The sequence below is a fragment of the Euprymna scolopes genome, chromosome 27 (assembly GCF_053919585.1).
Source record: "Euprymna scolopes isolate OS-2025 chromosome 27, ASM5391958v1, whole genome shotgun sequence".
NCBI lineage: Eukaryota > Metazoa > Mollusca > Cephalopoda > Sepiida > Sepiolidae > Euprymna > Euprymna scolopes.
This window is the reverse complement of record NC_136508.1, coordinates 26,671,330-26,690,662: the sequence shown is the minus strand read 5'-3', so window position 1 is coordinate 26,690,662 and position 19,333 is coordinate 26,671,330. Positions and strand designations below refer to the sequence as shown.

Below are 19,333 nucleotides of genomic sequence, written 5' to 3'. Positions count from 1 at the left end.
CTGGGGGGGGGGCATGGCTATCACTTCATCTAAGTTTTGAAAGAACTGAACTCGCTCCTTCATTGTGGAGCGGCGAGTTGGTGCATTTTCGCTGGCAATGCTGACTGAACCAGAAAATTTTGATATCCGAAGAATGCGCATTCTCTCTGTTCTTGCTGAAGTGGGTAATTATGATGAACTCATTTGTTACATCATAACTTATACCATGCTGTTGTGGGTGATCTGTAATTTCTCTCTGATAGTAGAGGGGGTAATTTTCTTCTTTAATGTAGGCGTTGTCAGCCATCCAAGTATCCTGTAGGGCGGTAATGTCAACATAAAGTTGAGAGAGTTCTCAATTGATGACGCATGTTTTTCGTGCATCGTCAATCTGTTGTGAAACCGACATGTCCCCTGTGCGTGACGAAACAGCATTTTACTGGCTGGAGACTGCTCAGCATTAGACGAGCGTCAGACGTCCGATTAGCAACGATGACCTTTCCCATCATTGAAGAAAATCCCTGGCGCTGTTTTCCTTATTCTTCTGGACGAGTTTATAACCGGTAACTGTCTAATTCCTGTTGTCGGCATCTTTTTACACTAAAGTTCCATAGCCTGGGCAGGGTTATATGGGAGAATAATTGTTTCCCCCGCAGCAGTTTCCGTTCTACACGGAGCTATATAATCCAGGGGAAAGACGTTTCGAAACAGCTTAGATCTAACTGCCGCGCAGAGTTGACAATTTAACATTAGACCGCCTTGAAAACTCTATATCCGAGTTTTTTGTCGAAGTTACTCCGTTAACTTTTTCCTAAGGGGATAATTCTGCAAACAGCGGAGATTTGGAGAAACTTGTCTTCTAGATGAGTTACCATCCCAAATTGGCGATCCCCACTTTATCGACGTAGGTTTAAGGCAGCTTTTCCCTTCTTCCATTTAGTAGAAACAGTTTCACTGAGATTAGTAGCTAATTAACACGAGAAGACCAGAGGCTGAGCTAAGTTGGGTTGTCAGAGGCTATTTGAGACGGACAGTGTGGGGGCATTTTTAGGGAAGCGTGATTATACCTACTACCACGCTCGGTTGTTGCTATCTGTGAAACCAGTTGTTATATTTCCGTTAAAGTAAAAATTTCTATAGCACGTGATTTTGCATACGTTCCTTTTCCTTTTTAAAATGGCTGAGTTTTTTTTTCTTCTTCAACATTTCGTTACTAACAGTTCTTGCGTTTACTTCTGCTACCTGCTATTTACTATTTGCTCTTATGTTTATTATTTACTCTTATGTTTATTATTGGCTGTGAAATTAGTTCGGCAAAGCCTAGTAAAGAGGTTTTGATCTGTCCTCCGTTCTATGATAAGACGCCACAATTTACCGAACTATTTTTTTTTATTTTCCTCATGGAAAAGAAAATTCGCCTGGATAAATTTGATGTTACATCGGTAGATACTCAGGCCAGCAAACTTTGGAAATTATGGTTCCGCAACTTTAATTACTACTTATCTACTATTGCTTCGTTAAACCCTGATAAGCTAGAAGTTCTATATTTAAACATCGGTTCTTCTGTTGTGGACGTTATCGAAGGTTGCTCTGGTTTTGAACATGCCGTGGAATTATTGAAAGACGTTTACGACAAGTCTCCAAGCGTTATTCACGCTAGACATCTGTTTTGCACGCGTTTGCAACAAGAAAGCGAGTCTGTGGACCAATACCTTCAGGCTTTGAATCGATTTGCAGCAGACTGTTGTTTTAAAGACGTAACGGCCACCATTTACAGGGAGGAATCTGTTCGTGATACATTCATTCGTGGTCTCCGGTCCTCATTGATACGTGCTAGGTTCCTTGAAACAGACACTATAACTCTTACAGAAGCTACTCAATGTGCTAGGGCTTTAGAACAAGCTCACTTATGCGCGGAATCGTATGCATCCCAGATTGGAGCTGTCTCTGTTACCTCTACTACGGGAACTAAAAATGTGCTGACCGATTCTGCCGAGGAGGCCATTTGTATTTCTAAAAATTCTGTTCCAACTGATTCTCGGATGGAGTGTGACTCTGTACAGTTCTCTGCTATCTTTCCTGTTCGTGGCAAGTGCTACAACTCCGGAGGGTGACGTCGCCTTAAGGATGACCGCCGCCTTTGCCATGTCTGCGATAAGGTATGTCGAAGCTGTGGTAAACTTGGGCATTTTTCTAAAATTTGCCGTTCTACTCTAACGACATAATCATGTTCTTCTACTATCAAAGGGCCCGTGCTAAAGGTGGTGATAGTTGTCCTCCTATCATCGAACCTGTGGAGTTAAAATGTTAACTGCTCTTATAGATACCGGCAGTTCTGATAATTTTATCAGTGCCCGCATTGTCAAAACAATGAGACTACCCATTTTAAAACGGAACTCCGTAATTTCTATGGCGTCATCCGCCGTCTCCCTTAAACTGTTTGAATATTGCAACGAAAACATTTTCTTCAATGGTTGCGAATATAACGGGATTGACCTTACTGTGCTTCCTGACTCCTGTATGGATATTATACTCGAGGTGCCGTTTTTGAAACTACACCGGGGTGTTACTATTTCTTTTGGTGGATCTCAGGATGCCTTAAAAATCTGCGCGCTAACCAAGATCAGTTGTGCCCCTGAACAATTGTTCCGAAAACTGACCCCTGATTGCAGATCCATTGCTACAAAATCCCGAAATTACCGTGTGGAGGATGCTCGATTTATTGAAAAGGACATTCTTCAACTACTTAAGGACGACGTCATTAAAACCAGCTATTCACCGTGGCTATTGATGCGTACTCTTTGCCTCGGATTGAGGATCTCGTAAACCAAATTTTCCAGTACCATATTTTTAGTACGACTGATTTGTCTAAAGCTTACTACCAAATTAAAATTTGTCCCGAACATCGGTTCTACAGAGCTTTTCAAGCTGGAAATCGTTTGTATCAATTCAGACGAATATCCATTTGTGTCACCAATGGGGTTTCTGCCTTTCAACGATTTATGAATTCCTTTATTTCCGAAAATATGTTATTGGAACATTTTTCTTACATTGATGATATTAACATTTGCGGTAAAACTCAAGAGGAGCATGACGCTAACTTGAAACGTTTCTTAAAAGCTTCCCCAACATACAACCTCGAAATAAACCGAGTAACATCAAAGTTTTCGCTTCGCTCTATCAATTTGCTTGGATACCAAATCTGTAACGGAACTATCCAACCTGATTCTGAGCGTTTGAAACCCCTTTTGCAAATGCCTCCTCCTTTGGATTCCAATCCGTTAAAAAGGTGCCTTGGTATGTTTTCTTACTACGCGAAATGGATACCTAAGTATTCACACAAAATTCGTCCCCTGGTTGAAAATAAACAATTCCCCATGCCGCCTATAGTTGTGAATTCTTTTGAGAAACTTAAGAAACACGTCGCCGAATCATCTGTAAAGGTTAAGGACGACGAACTACCAAATACTATAGAAACCGATTCCTCAGGAAAAGCGATCGGAGGCACCCTCTTACAGACTGGTAGGTATGTAGCGTTTTTCCCCGCTCACTAAACCCATCGGAAATACGACTACACATAGTTGAAAAAGACGCTTACGTGATAGTTGAATGTGTCCGAAAATGGAGGGACCTCCTTGCTGGAAAGCACTTCACTATCGTAACAAGCAAGCCGTATCTTTTATGTATAATCCAGCTAACCGAGGAAAAATTAAAAACGATAAAATCATTCGGTGGAAAATGGACCTTCTCTCATTCTCCTACGATATAAAACACCGTCCTGGAAGTGAAAACATCGTTGCCAATGCTTTATCGAGAGTGTATGGTGCTGCTGCTTCATCCTTGGAGGAGTTAAGTGTCATACACAGTTCATTAATACACGTTTTGGCACTTTATACGATCACAAAATATGCCATACTCAAAAGTTCGGCGCGTAACATCCGAGTGTACAACGTGCGCAAAAATAAAGCCTCAATTCTTCAGCCCTACTAACAATACACTGATCCGCGCTACTGCTCCCTTTCAGCGCCTCTCCGTAGACTTCAAAAGGCCTGCCCCGGCATCTTCGAAACGATGTCGTTACCTATTTACTATCGGGGATGAGTACAGTCGGTTTCCCTTTGCGTTCCCTTGCGTGATTGTTCTTTGCAGACCGCAATCAAGTGTCTGACGAATATTTTTTTCTATTTTTGGACTCCCCGCTTTCATCCATTCTGATAGAGGAACATTGTTCGTGTCGGAGGAGTTCAGAAATTTCCTGCCGCGACTTGGGGTTTGGTGCAGTAACACTACTGCATACAACTCAAGAGGAAACATTCAATGCGAGCGCTATAACGGTGTTATTTGGCACTCAATATTATTGGCCCTGGAATCTAAACAGTTACCCCTTAGTGCTTGGCAGGACGTTTTGCCTGATGTTTTAAATTCTATTCGCTCCTTACTATGCACTAGTACGAATGCAAATCCCCACGAACGATTGTTCAAATTTGAAAGGCGCTCTTCTACCGGTACTGCTTACCTGTCTGACTCTGCGAACCTGGGGAGGCACTATTGAAACGGTTTGGCAACAGGTAAAAGTACGACCCGATCGTCGAGGTAGTGGAACTCCTCGAGGCCAACCCTACGCATGCGATTCAGACATTTGGTTCGTTTTCGGCGCTTTGACTGACCTCAGGGTCCTGCTGAGAATACTCGACCCGACTTTGCAAATGCAAACCCGGCCCATTTGATTGAAACAAGTCCAGTTGACAATGCACCTAATGCAGAAAATATAGAGAATGCGCAGAGATCTGCCAGTCCTTAAAATATTGAGCTGCTTCCACGCCGATCTAGCCGAATGCGTAAAACAGTCCAGCGACCGGGCTTATAAATAAAAAACCTCGCCACTTTCAAAGATAACTCTGTACTTCGAAAAAAAAAAAACTGCACCTTGCAATCTCTCTTACTAGGGCGGGGGGGGGGTATTGTTATATTTCCATTAAAGTTTCTATGGCACGTGATTTTGCACACGTTCCTTTTCCTTTTTAAAAGGGCTGAGTTTTTTTTCTTCTTCATTTCGTTCCTAACAGTTCTTGCGTTTACTGCTGCTACCTGCTCTTTACTATTTGCTCTTACGTTTACTAATTGCTCTTACGTTTATTATTGGCTGTGAAATTAGTTTGGTAAAACCTAGTAAAGAGGTTTTGGTCCGTCGGCCGTACTATTATAAAACACCACACCAATGAAGAAGAAGAAGAAGAAGAAGAAGAAGGATGATGATGATGATGATGATGATGATGATGATGATAATAATAATAATAATAATAATAATAATTGATAGCGTTCATTTTGGCGGATATCTTAGGAAATTATCATGAAATATGTAGAAAAACAGAAACACTCGGGATATAAAGCGCGAACAAGACCTATAATGAGACGGCCCAGAGAAAACTGGAATATTGAAGATTTTTACTTCTACTTACGTTTACAAGAAGGCAAACGGGTTTTACATGCGATGAAGGAAAAATATTTGCAATTGTTTACGAAAAAAGCCAAGGTGTGGTAGAAATCTGGGATGACTATCACACAGCCATTAGAGAACGTTGATAATAACAATAACAGATAAGTGTTTCAACTTAGCAATTTAAGCCAACAATCAGATGTAACGACATAAATTACTGCTACTTCGTGTTAGTTTCACAACAAGCTTTCGTCTGCGATCTTAGAGTCAGTCTACGTCGAAATATCAAGTGTTTCGTAAGCATAATTGTTAGACTATCTGTGTCAGGCCGTGTCCATTGTATCCAGAGTCTTGTGGAGTTTAACCCTAGTGAACACGAAGAGAATTAATCGTTCAAATATTAATAGGGTTTAATGACCTTCGAATACTTTGGTACTGTATTATTTCACATGCAGAACTATTTTCTTTTTATCTGTTATGTTTTTTTGTTACATGTACTTTATTCTTTAGCTTTCGTGTTATTAACTTTTCATGTTTCCGCATCCATTCCGTCTTGGTTTTATGTTCTTACTTTGTACACCTTAGAGCTTCTATGTATATGATCTTACATTAAGTTTCTTTTTTTATTTTCTTCTTTGACATTTCGATTTCATATATTCTTTTATTTATCTTTTTGTAACTTTTTTTCGGATGAGCACAGCGTCCGTTCTATTCAGCTCGTGTAAAAAGACAAAGCACCCCCTTCCCAACACCCAGAAGTGTCAAAGTACACGCAAGCGCTCGCGACACGAGTTATTTTCGGTCGTTTCCGAAAGCTTCTCGTGCAGTTACATGCCAATCCGTTTGTATTGATAAAGAATAGTCTATTCATCCCAAACTGTTGGTTTCTATTTTTTCCTCATTCAGATTCAAGAAAGCGTGCTATTTACACTTAGACCTTTTCAAAGACACAAGCGGTAATAACAGCATGTTGGTTTTTAGCCGGAGATAATATTATTAGCAAACGCAACATAATTCTTTATGAAGAAACTGAAAGAAAATATCAGACAAATATATGGCTACCTAAGTAGATATATTCTTGTTAGTGGAGATGACGGTGGTAGGTTTTTGCAGTTATTGTAGGAAGGTATTGCAGTTCTACACGCAGTGCCTTGTACTTGCAAATAGTCACTAGTAGCCGCACTGGTGAGTTGTGATACAACGAAACAGTACTGTATGTGGATGACAAATTTAAGACCCCTTCTTTGGGTTGAGCACTTTAAAAATATATTTTACCGCGACGCGTATTTAAGTAAGTAAGTGAAGCCCACTATTTGTTTGTAAACAAATAATGGTTTGAGCACTGCCTGCGAAGGGCCCGTATGGATTAAGATACACTCGAGGAGAAATGCTTATGGCACTGCTTCGTAGTCCGATGGTAGGAGCTGTCGACTGTAAACGCGATGGTTGTAGGTTCGTCCTAGGCTGGGAAAAGGTGTATATCTAGCCGCACTGATAAGTTGTGATACAACGAAGCCGTACTGTATGTGGATGATATATATATATATATATATATATATATATATATATATATATATATATATATATATATATATATATAGATAGATAGATATAGATATATATATATATATATACCTAAACTGACTAAGAAGTAGATAGGCATTGTCTATCGCCCGGCTTCCATACTCATTCTTTGTCTATTAGGCAGGCGTAAACAGAAACACTCGGTGGTCGACCTGACTAGGGCAATGAACGCCGTTTTTTCCCACTCCCGACACATCCCATCCCTTAAACTAGGCACTTGGGAGTGGTTGAATACCGTAATGCCAGTACAAGCAGATTGGGTTGACCATCATCTAATGGGGTGAGGGTACCAGATAGACAGTTCCTGGCTGCTGTTCCCGACTGGGAGTACAGGGCCCTAACACTCTGGTGGCGCTTAGAGCGGCTGTTCAATCAACAGTTGTATAATATCGGGATGTTTGTAGTTCCATGTCGCGCATGGAAAAGGACTCTGCACTTATCCCCGGTGGGCTATCCGTAGACTACAACCCTGGTAGATGGAGGGACAGCTGACGGTCTGCCTGTGTAGCATGCCTTGTATTCTGCATAACAACTTGCTCAGCACCACTTACCTAAACTGAAACTCTTAGAAATAAAAATGACAGTACATTAAAAACATTACGCTAAAACCAGACCAAAATTCAAACAAAACCAACCTGCCTTCTCTTTTGAGGCTTGCATTTACGAACATCTATGGGCTTAGAACTAATTTAAATGATGTTGAAGCATTTCCCATAAAAAGCGAGACTAACCTACACTCCTCCATCCTCTCTAACTACTTTAGCATGTCTGGATACCTCCCACTCTACGGTTAGGACTCTGAGAGACATATGCATGGACTTGGTGTCTACATTCGAAACACCCTCCCCTTGACTAGAGAAACTGTGTTCGTTACAACTCTACTTTCAACCGAGTCGTTGTTTGTTTCGTTCACCACACTCTTTTCTTCTAGCTCTTCTTTTACACATGTCCGTTCGCTTTAGTGACTAAAAATCGTCTGTCCTCCCGCTTTCTTTTCCTCGTTATTTATGGAATCAGGGTACGATATTCTCCGAGATTCCCAGAGATTCCACGAGACTTTTTTCCACATAAACGCATGCGGGCGTCATCTTGATTCTCTATTTGTGCTTTGCATGCACAAACGCGCAGCCGCTTTAAAGGTAAGCCACTTCTTTCTCCACACTCCCTACTAATCTCATGATCACAGAGACGGCAGGGGGTGGCGATCGCCGCCGTCGGGTGCTTCTGCGAAGGGGGGCAGTGCTGCTCTCGTCTTCGCGTGCGCTCTCATCCACCGTCTGATGGTCGGGGAAGGCTTCATCTCCGTGGAGGCTACTGATATCAGAGTCACTGCTTGATAGGGATGGTGCAAACCAAAGCGATGGCCCACTCGTCTCAGAGTCAGAGTCACTCTCATCGTCCACTGGAGGTGGTACATGTGTCGCCGGCCGTAGGTCCCAAACGTGACGGGGTACGCTATCAAGCTGGACACACTGCTGACTCACCACATCGGCCACTGTGCCCCGTTTATACTTGTCAGTACATCGGTTTCCTGGCGGCTTCACCCAGACAGCATCCCCTTTGGCATATCGATTCCGTTCTATCTCAGTGGCCACAGTTGTATCGGGGTGAATTCCTTTTTCTCGGACACGGTACTGATAGATTGCGTTTGCAGGCTCCGTTCCTGGAGAGACGCCATCCTTTGGCATGAGATTATACCAGTACACAGCTTCTGCGATGGTGCACTGCTTCCTGGCTGCAATTGTGTTCATGCTGCGATGGCTTCTCTCAGCCATACCATTGACAGAAGGCACATAAACGCATCTAAGCCGCAGCCGCACACTCCATTCTTGTAAGAACTGCCTCATCTGATGGCTGCAAAAGGCTGGGTCGTTGTCCGTCAGCACTTCATCGGGCGCACCTCTTTCACAGAACACGGATGACAGCTGGCGAATAATGTTGCAAGAGTCCTGGCGCCCGAGGAGGCTCCAGACTGCGAAACGTGTAGGCCCATAATCGATGAGGGTAAGGAAGTGGTTGCCACCGTAGTGTGTGATGTCCATGTCCACTCTCTGTCACTTACCACTCACTCCCAACTCCCCTTTCTTCCATCGTGCTGGAGATGGGTCGATGGATTGGCAGGCCTCGCAACTTTCCACCACTCTTCGGATATCTTTTTTTCTACTCCTGGATCAATCATCTTGACAAAGTACAGTGTCCGCTTGATGCCAGGATGTCCACACTGTCGATGAATGTGCATGATGCGCGCTGCATCCACATTACACACAACTGCTGCACATGTGTTTTGCAGATTATTAGAATCTCTCCGAGCACCAGCCAGAAGCCATCGTTGAGGGACTCTTGTTAGAGCATTTGCTCTGTTGAGCCCAGACCTGATCAACACTACGTCCACAGTCAGGTCGTACTCTGTGATGGTGTCGACCAAGGTGGCAAGCCGTCTTCGAATTAACATCTCACTCGATGCTCGTGTCGTCAGCCGTGCTCTTCCACTTGATGCATCGGTTATCCACCGATGAGTGCATGCCGAGTCAGTCATGATATGTAGAATCTTGGCTTGCCATTGAAGCACCAAGTTAACGCCCTTCAATGTGGCATCAATTCGGCCAGGTTTATGTGCCTCGAATCATTCTCTGGCCGAAGCCAACAGGCATCTTCAATAATGGTATCACTAACTGCCAGGGCAACTCCAAGGGCCAGTGAACTAGCATCCACCCAGACCGCAAACTCATTCCCGCTGACGCACCACTTTCCCTGAACGGGGTCATCACTGGTCACCCTGGACAAGTCTCTGTCAGCATGCTCCTTAGAGTGACATTGTGTACTGCATCGTCCCATCCCGACGACACGGCTGTTGCACGTCTTTTTATGGCCACCCTGAGCCAACCGCACACAGGGAAATGGGCTACCATCTTTCCACAAAGCGAAAACACTCTTCGTCGAGTGATGTTTGACGGGACCTTGGGCCGCTATTCTTCTTCTCCAGCAAAGTCCCTCCTTGCTATTGCGCACGTGCAGGCCGAGAACTTTTGCACGATCGCACAGACGCTCTGGTTCCTTACATGTCAGTCCAAAGCTCTCAAAGTGCATTCTAACCGATTGCGCTGACATGAGGCTCTCATTGACGAATATATCATAGAGGTATGAGGATGTTGCCTGTTGCACTGCCTCATCTTGCTGCCGGATAGCATGCATGATTGCTGTCATAATGCCTGGTGCCACATAAAGACTGAACCCTAGTCTAGTTAGACAATATAGAGTTCCTCCAATTTCCACAGTCTGAAATGGCCATAATTTCTTCTCAATGCGTATTTGCAGATAGGCCCTGCGTAGGTCCAGAGTTGCCACGTTCGATCCCTGCTGTCGCCACTCCCTTACTTTGAGTTCACACACATCAGCCCTTGCCATATATGGGTTGACATGCTCATTGAGCTCACGGTAGTGTAGGACGGGGCGGACCTTTTGTTTGATCTTTTGTACGAAGGCCATCGAGGGAATCAGCCCTCGCGGGGGGCCAAGCTCATCCTCTGGGTATGGAAGAAGCCAGCCATTGTCGATCCACGTTTGCAGTTCTTCTTCATACCGTTCTCTTAGCTCATGGGTTGGGGATATTCCGATAACCGGTTCCGCAAGGATATTGGTGGCTGATCGTTTGACCACTTCTAAGACGCCGTCCATGCATTGGTGTTTCTATCATACTCTGCATGAAAGTTAGGCTCGTCGAGAGTTATGTCAGCACAAACATGTTCCTCGCATCGGGAGAACTGTACCTTGCCGGTTCTGTCCACAGTACTTCCACCCAGTTGTGTAATCAAGTCCATACCCAGGAGTAGGTCGTACCTCAGAAGCCTTCCCTCGACAACCAGGGATCGCACGGCTACTTCAGGCCCGTCCTTGATGCTTACGCGGATAATGCTCACCCCACAAGAGGCTAGTGAACCTCCGCCTACAGTTAGTACCGGAATTCTCTCTGCTTTCCAAGTGGCATAGCATATCTTGCTTACGAGAGTCTGGGTGCACCCAGTGTCCACAAGCGCGAGGCGCTCGCTTCCATTAATGTGTATGGTTACAGTGGGTAGCGCCCTGCTCAATGACGATCTGGGGAGAAGATTGGCGCTGTAGCTTCTTCCCCTTGCCCGTTTCCCGGACAGGTGCGGGCCAGGTGTCCGCGTTTTTTGCACTTGTAACACTGCGGCCCGTCAAGTTTCTGAGTTGATTGACGTGACGAAAGACAATCACGGGCCAAATGGTTGGGTCCTCCACACTTATAGCAGGTTGTAGCTGCGCCCACGTCCTGCAATCCAACCTGTGATGGTTGTACAGCTGCCACTTGGTCTATAGTGTTTGGGGTTTTCTTTAGTATTGCTCGTGCCCGCGCCAATAATTCCGATATGTCCATCTCGTCCACTTGGGATGAGGCACGGAGCAGATCTTCCACACGCTTAGGTAATCCTGCAACAAAGGCGCACACCAAGCCTTTGTCTGACATCCCTCCAAAAAGGACCGATAGCTTTTTTAGCTCAGCCAGATACACATCCACCGTTTCCCCGGGATGTAATTTTCGGGCCATGCAGTCCTTCCATGCAGTAACTAGATCTAACGCAAATGCTGTAAAAAGGGCGCGCTTGATGCAGGCAAAATCTGTTTTCTTCTCATCAGCCAACTGCTGGTATAGTGCATATACTCCCCCAGTGAGGCGCATTGGGACCACGCATTCCATACGCTTCACCCCACTGAGCTGACATATTTATTCTGCTTTTTCCACCCATTCCTGCACTGAGTGATCAGTGCTACTGCCATCAAACAGGGGAATTTTCTTGGGGTCAAATCCTGACGTCATGTCGGAATAGCTTGTGTTCGTTACAACTCTACTTTCAGCAGAGTCGTTGTTTGTTTCGTTCACCGCACTCTTTTCTTCTAGCTCTTCTTTTACACACGTCTGTTCTCTTTAGTGACTTAAAATCGTCTGTCCTCCCGCTTTCTTTTCCTCGTTATTTATGGAATCAGGGTACGAGATTATCCGAGATTCCCCGAGATTCCGCGAGACTTTTTTCCACATGAACACATGCGGGTGCCATCTTGATTCTCAATTTGTGCTTTGCATGCACAAACGCGCAGCCGCTTTAACGGTAAGCCACTTCTCTCTCCACAGAAACTAAACTAGAATCGGACGATCAAGCATTTATGTACTTTAGACCTAACATGCAACATAACATTGCTAAAAGATCATCGAGACATTGATTATTCTATGAATTTGTAAATTGTGAACAACAATAATAAAGAACAAACAACTTCAATATGGTTTCATAGTACAATCAATATCTTATATGATTGCAATTTTTACTGACAAGAGCAAAACGCCTTTAGTCCATTGAAGATGTCAAACTTTCGATTGCATCTGATGAAATGTCTTTGGCAGCAGTCAGAATAGCATTCCAGGGGTTATCTTTGGAGTTGTACTGTCTTCCTCCGGAGTAAATATTTTGCCTCAAGATGCGCCACAGATTTTCAATGGGATTTATATCTTGAGATCCAGATGGCCCTCGCATTATTTTCCCATGTTTGGCAAAAATTTTCTCCAAATATTCAGTGGCTATCCTTGCAGAATGAGACGGTGCATTATCATGCATGAATACCATCTTTTTCCAGAATGCCAAATTATTCTTCTTGTGCCAGGGTTCCAAGTGTTCCTTAATGAAGTCAATGTATAGTTTGGCGGTACTTTTCACTCTATTTGCGACTTTGAATGGTCCTACCAGCTCATTGCCAATGATTGCAGCCCAGAATATCACACCACCACCTCCTTGTTGATGCCTGATCCTTTGGAGACGAAGACCCTAATTATGGTAGTATCCTTTTCTCCACCCATCGGGTCCATCAAGGGTCGGCTGACACTCATCGGAAAACAAAACAGTTTGAAAATTCACCTTCATATGATCTCTTGCCGACACCATCCTCTTTTTCTTGTGGATATCCTTCAATTGAAGGCGGAGCTCTGGCTTTCCAAAAATATTCAATCGTCCTGAGGATACGGCAACGATTTTATTTTGGCACATCAGGAATGTCAGCTTTTTAAAAATTGTTTGCTAGTTTAAAGTGGGTTACGGCGAACTTCTCTCTTGATCTTGCTCATTGTTCGACGTGACATATATGATTTCTTACGAATTTTCCCTTTGTCACAAAGTCCGTTGCGAAGTTGAGGGTGAGCGCAATATTTTTTTATTGTACGATGATCACGGTGTAATTCTTTGGCAATTTTTAAGGTGGAAATCTTATAATGGAGCATTTGAGCAATTTTAGACTTCTCAGCTTGAATTTAACACACACACACACACAGGCACACACACACTCGCGCAAACACAGGCACACACACACACACAGGCACACACACACACACACACACACACACAGGCACACACACACACTCGCGCGCAAATAACGAAGCATTATTCATTGCAATTTTCTCTGCGCATTTAAAAAAATATATAATCTGTCACTAACGGCATAATTGCAAATATCGCCCACACACTTTTCTCAAACAACAATGGTAAAAATAACATATGTTTGGCGGACGTTGGTGATAGCAAGTCACGTGACACAAGCAGCCAATGAGAAAATTAAGAAAATAATCTTTTTACGAATTTCCAAAAAGCCAAAATATCTGCAGGAGCGGTCCCTGTCTGGAGCCGGCCAAAAATATATAAAGTAGCCGTCTACGGATGCATTTCAGCTTTCTCCCTTTCTCAGCTCAATATATATATATATATATATATATATATATATATATATATATATATATATATATATATATCAGATTCCATCTTTGCAGGTGCGTGTTTATACTATAAGGATTTTTTCTATACAAAACAACAAAGTCGGTGCCTATGAAAAGGATGTTTCAACTAGATATGTAATATTTTTATTGTCGTATTGTATTGATGACGCATCGATGTACAAACATTATCTTTTCAAGCTATAACGTTTACGCCTGAATATATTGAGCAGGAAACACAGCGTATTCTGTACATGTATATGGAAAAGAAACAATTTCTCTCTGCATATTGAACTATAGTGGAGATTCGTACATTTAGCGCGAAAACCCTATCACATGTTTATCAATATAATAAAATGTATAGTGTTTTTCTTTTCTTTCTGTTTAAATCTGGATAAGATATAACAACGCGAAGTTTATTCAATAAGATTATTATTATCATTATTAATAATAATAATAATAATAATAATAATAATAATAATAATAATAATAATAATAATGGGAAGAAGAAGGAGGAGGAGGAGGGCGTGGAGAATTAAAAACAGAAGGCGATTTTGAAAACAGAGCTGCATTTTTTTCAGAGATACGAGTGCTCCTGCCAACATTCTAAATCGGGAAGGACTTCAAAAATAAGAATCGCTATGAAAGCCGCCTTATGTATTCCTTTAGGGGGTTCATGAATGGGAGCAAAGAAATGCTGTATTTTAATACGCAAATCTGAATGGAATAGAAATAGGTTTATTTTCGAAGAAAGAAAAAAATATTACAGCATAGAAAACGCGATAATAGAAATGTTTTTATTCGTAGATATTATTTATCTTTCTTTCTCTTTCTTTCTTTGCACTCATACACACACACACATACACACACACACACACATATATATATATATATATACATATACTAAACAACTTATGACCCGTTGAGTCAGTATATTCTGTAGCGACCTATGGAATAGTGAATATACAGTATTAATGAATAAACGACTAAAAATTGAATGAACACGCGCGCATAAACAAACGTGGTAGTCATTGAAAACAACAAGTGCGCAAAAAGCGAGTGGATGCGCGCGCAAACATAAACATGGCGACCAGTGAAAACATTACAGAATACATTGGATAGTAAAAGTACTAACATCATTATATTAAACGGAAAAATCTTTTCATAGAAGGGGATTCTAAACCGTTAAAAAAAAATAAAATAAAAAACAAAAAAGGGAGAGTGTGTATTTTACAGGTCCAGTAGAGGTAGCAGTATGTGAACTGAAAAAGTCGTTGGTGTGACTTCGTTTACGGTGGACAAACCTTTGCCAGAGTGAAGCCCACACACTATGGGCCCACACTTTCTTCCCGCGGGATCCATGTGTTAGGTGTAGCATGCTACTGCGGGGTTGCTTCGGTCTGCAGCCAGACCGACTGGCATGGCTGGTTATTCAAGTGCGCTTCTTCTAGCCTTTGTCTAAAGAGGCAAACTTTACAAGGCAGCATGGGAATGAGGTTTGATTAAACCGTCAGCCGCTCGGTTACTTGCATGCATTCTCTAAAGCAACGGGGGACCACGAGAAAGTAGCATGCATGAAGCGGTGAATGAAGTGCATGCGTAATATGTGGATACGCTTGTCTTAGGACTATATAATCTACAGCCGCTGCCTCCTTACCGTTCCCATGCTCCTTCTCGTAGTGTCCCCGTTCCCACGTACATACATCTCTAAAAATGTTATAATTGATACTGAAACATAATTAATCTGTTACGCATCGAAAGCATATATTATTTTCCTCTTACTACCTAATCTGAGTTATTAATCAATCAATGACTTCGCTCTCAATATTCTGATACGTTTGTCTTTTTAGATATGTCATTCTCCAAAGCTGATACCCAGCCAGTTCTGCCTCCGAAAACCGCTATTTTAATGTGTTATGTCGAGAATTACCTAAACGACTCAACCCGGTATGGGCAGCACTGTATTTATCTAGGCAGACAACCTCGCGGAACACGTTTTCTACCGAAGCACTTCCATTGTGCGTTTCTTCCGAGTTATTAATCTCGAAAAAAATCGTGATGAAAAAAACATATTTGGTCACGCCACTCCTGAAAAAACAAAAAACTAACAAAACCGCCTACTTAAATTTCATCTTGTCCGTCTCTTTCAAATTCTTATTTTACTAGGCATTTCATGCTTCTTTCAACGCTTCAATCTCATTTCGTCTCTTTTTTTAAGAATACATCACTCCTGAGGCTGTGAATTAAAACAGAAAACTCCTACTTACTCAGTTCCCAGTGATCAGCGCCATAGTTCCGGAGGTTTCTGTTCTACATTAGCGAATCACTCAGACTTACAAGCTTGGAACACCCTGTCCTTCCAACTTCGACGTGGAAAAATTAGACCTCCTCTTAATTATAACTCTTATTTGAGGCGATTCGATAGTCTTTTTTTTATTCATTTTTTTTATTACATTTTAACCCCAAACAAGGCACATTGCCACTTTGGTGTATACTATCAGGGGAAACATCTACTGGGGTACTATGTAGGGATTAGGGCAGCGAGATGTTGGTTCACGTTACACTTGAACTTATGCATGTCAGTACAGTTGGGAAAGCAGTGACCTGGAATGGAATTCCAGAGTCTAGCAGTTCTGGGGAAGAAACTACTGGAGTAGAAAGATCTTTTACATCTAGGGATCTCTACAGTGTGGGGGGTGGGATGTTGCAGCTTGTCGGGTCTGTCGAGGGTGTTCACGTCGTGAGGGCACAAGTGCTTGCAGTTCATCAGAGCATTCACCATTATAATACTTGTAGAACAGGCAGAGGGATGCAACGTTTCGACTATGGGACAGAGGCTGAAGCTTAGATGCCAGTTTAGGGGCTATCAGATTTGAGGCTCTCTTTTGAACCTTGTCAAGGAGCGAGAGACTAGTAGCCGATGCACCAGCCCAAATATGACAGCAATACTCCATACATGGGCGAATAGTTGGCTTATAGAGGTACATGATACTTTCGGGTGTTAGAAGTTTTCTAGCACGGTAGAGAGAGCCCACCTTCCTCGCAGCTGCCCTGGCAATGCCCTCGATGTAATTGTTCCAACTGATGTTTCCTGTGAACGTTAGGCTAAGGAGCTTGAGAGACATACTCTCAGATAAAGAGTCGTTGGCCATTGCTATAGGTGGTAGAGAAGGTTTCTTGTAATTATTGAATGAAACCAGTTTTGTCTTGGCGGCATTGAACGTGACCATCCATTTTTGTCCCCATTCCACTACTGATTGGAGGTCATCCTCTAGTGTTTCTGCCATTACTTTAGATATACACTTGTGCCCGATATTATTCATACCCCTCGGATCTTTGAGATTTCTATAAGAATATTGCTCAAACCAGAAGGTAGACAATATTAAAGGGATTTTAAACAATAAATCAAGCATAAGCATTTAATTTAAACTCAACAAATAAATAAATTATGCAAGTTTGAAACATTATACAAAGAAAAACAATAATGGCACTAGTTCAAAATTATTCATACCTCTCTTACTAATAGTCAATAGCATGCCCTTTATTCTTAATAACTGCCTGTAACCGTTTGGGATATTTATCAACAAGGTTTTTACAAGCATCAACACTGATTTTTGACCATTCTTCAATGCAGTAGTTCTCCAAATCCCTCAAATTTCTAGGTTTCCGCTTTTTAACCTCAGTTTTCAATATGTGCCAGAGGTTTTCGATAGGGTTCAGGTCGGGACTCTGGCTAGGCCATTCCAAAACATTAATTTGATTATCCTCAAACCATTTCTTGACTATTTTGGCAGTATGTTTTGGATCATTATCCTGTTGAAGGACCCAGTTTGGTCCTAAATGGAGCTTCTCCGCATCATGTCTAATGTTTTTCTGGAGTATCTCCAAATATTGCTCCTTCTTCATGGTTCCATCTATCTTGACCAAACTACCTGGACCACTAGCCGAAAAGGAGCCCCAAAACATTAGGCTACCACCACCATGTTTCACCGTGGGTATGGTGTTCTTTGGGTTGTAAGCTTCTCCTTTCTTCCTTCAAACGTAAGAAGCATCCATATGGCCAAACAATTCAATATTTGTTTCGTCAGTCCACAAAATACTTGAGAAAACGGACTCTGGAGAATTCACATGGGTCCTAGCAAACTTTAGACGTGCTGCAAGGTGTTTTCCGGTGTGCAATGGAGTCCTTCTTGGTCTTCTTCCTTTCAGACCGTTTTCATGCAGAGTCCTTTGCAATGTTTGCCTTGATATTTTTATGCCAGAAGACTCCAGATTTTCTAAAATGTCCTTATTAGTGGTGGTTGGATTTGCATTAACACTTCTTACAATATTCCTGGTGGCTCTAGCAGACAGTTTCCTTTTCCTTCCTCTACCAATCAAGTTGTTTGTTGTGTGGTGGCTCTGGAATTTTTTGATGATGCTCTGTACTGTTGCAGTAGGGACCTCAAATTTCTTGAAAATTGACTTGTAACCTAAACCATCCTTATGTGAATTCACAATTTTAGTCCTAAGATCATTGCTAAGCTCTTTTTTCTTCCCCATTCTAATAATTTTTATTCTTTTATTGGTTTTCAGTTGATATCATTTTAATTTCTGAAAAATGCAAAAAACGAAATGAAATTAATCAAAGGTTGTATAAAAGCATTCAAAATAAGAATCAAACAGAAAACAAACAGTCAGAAACTCGATTAATACTGAAAAAATAAGGGGGTATGATTATTTTTGAACATTGCAGATTTTATAAATAGCTGTATATTTCTTTTATTACAAGTATCCCGGGATTTTAAAATGACGAAAATGATCAGAAGAGGTTTATTAAGAATATGTATCAATATGGACGTAAACAATAAATTCTTACAAAAGTTACACCTAATAAACTCAATTTTCAAGGGGGGTATGAATAATATCGGGCACAAGTGTATGTTCATTTCTTTTCCTGTCGTACCTGCTATAGAGTGTGGTGTCATCAGCAGATATACCCATCTCACAGGCAATTTTGTCGGGGAGGTCATTTATGAATATCAGGAACAGCAGAGGTCCAAGGATAGATCCCTGGGGCACTCCCGCATTTATATCATATTGTTTAGATGTACGACCGTCGAGGACAACCTGGATTTTTCTCTTATCTACGAAGGATTTAATTATGTTAAGTATTCTACCAGTGATACCGTATGATCTAATCTTCCTGAGGAGACCCTCATGCCATATCCTGTCAAAAGCCTTAGATATATCTAGAGCTACCGCTCTGCCCTCTCCCGCTTTGTCCAGTGAATAGTATATGCCTTCAGAGATTACAGTGAGGATGTCTGCCGTTGAACAGGCTTGTCTAAATCCATATTGTTGGTCGGTCAGAAGTTTAGCATCTGTAAGGTGCATGACTAGAGCATGGTTAATTAAGGTCTCAAATATTTTGGCAAAATGTGGGAGGAGGCTAATTGGGCGATAATTTAATGGGTCAGTTCTTTCGCCAGAATTCTTGAATACTGGTACCACAGAAGCAGTTTTCCAACAACCAGGAAAGCAAGATTCATTAAGGCATTTGTTGAAGTTTGGAGAGAACTGGA

The 19,333-nt window shown here is 42.1% G+C and overlaps 1 protein-coding gene across 1 annotated transcript; it reads left to right on the top strand.

The window, feature by feature from the left end:
• Window positions 1-1,379: 1,379 nt before the first annotated feature.
• On the top strand, window positions 1,380-6,351 carry LOC145248689 (uncharacterized). The gene is made up of 2 exons (XM_080110347.1): window positions 1,380-1,986; window positions 6,323-6,351. Exons 1-2 carry the CDS (start codon window positions 1,380-1,382, stop codon window positions 6,349-6,351), a joined length of 636 nt encoding a protein of 211 aa, XP_079966473.1.
• The last annotated feature ends 12,982 nt before the right edge of the window (window positions 6,352-19,333 follow it).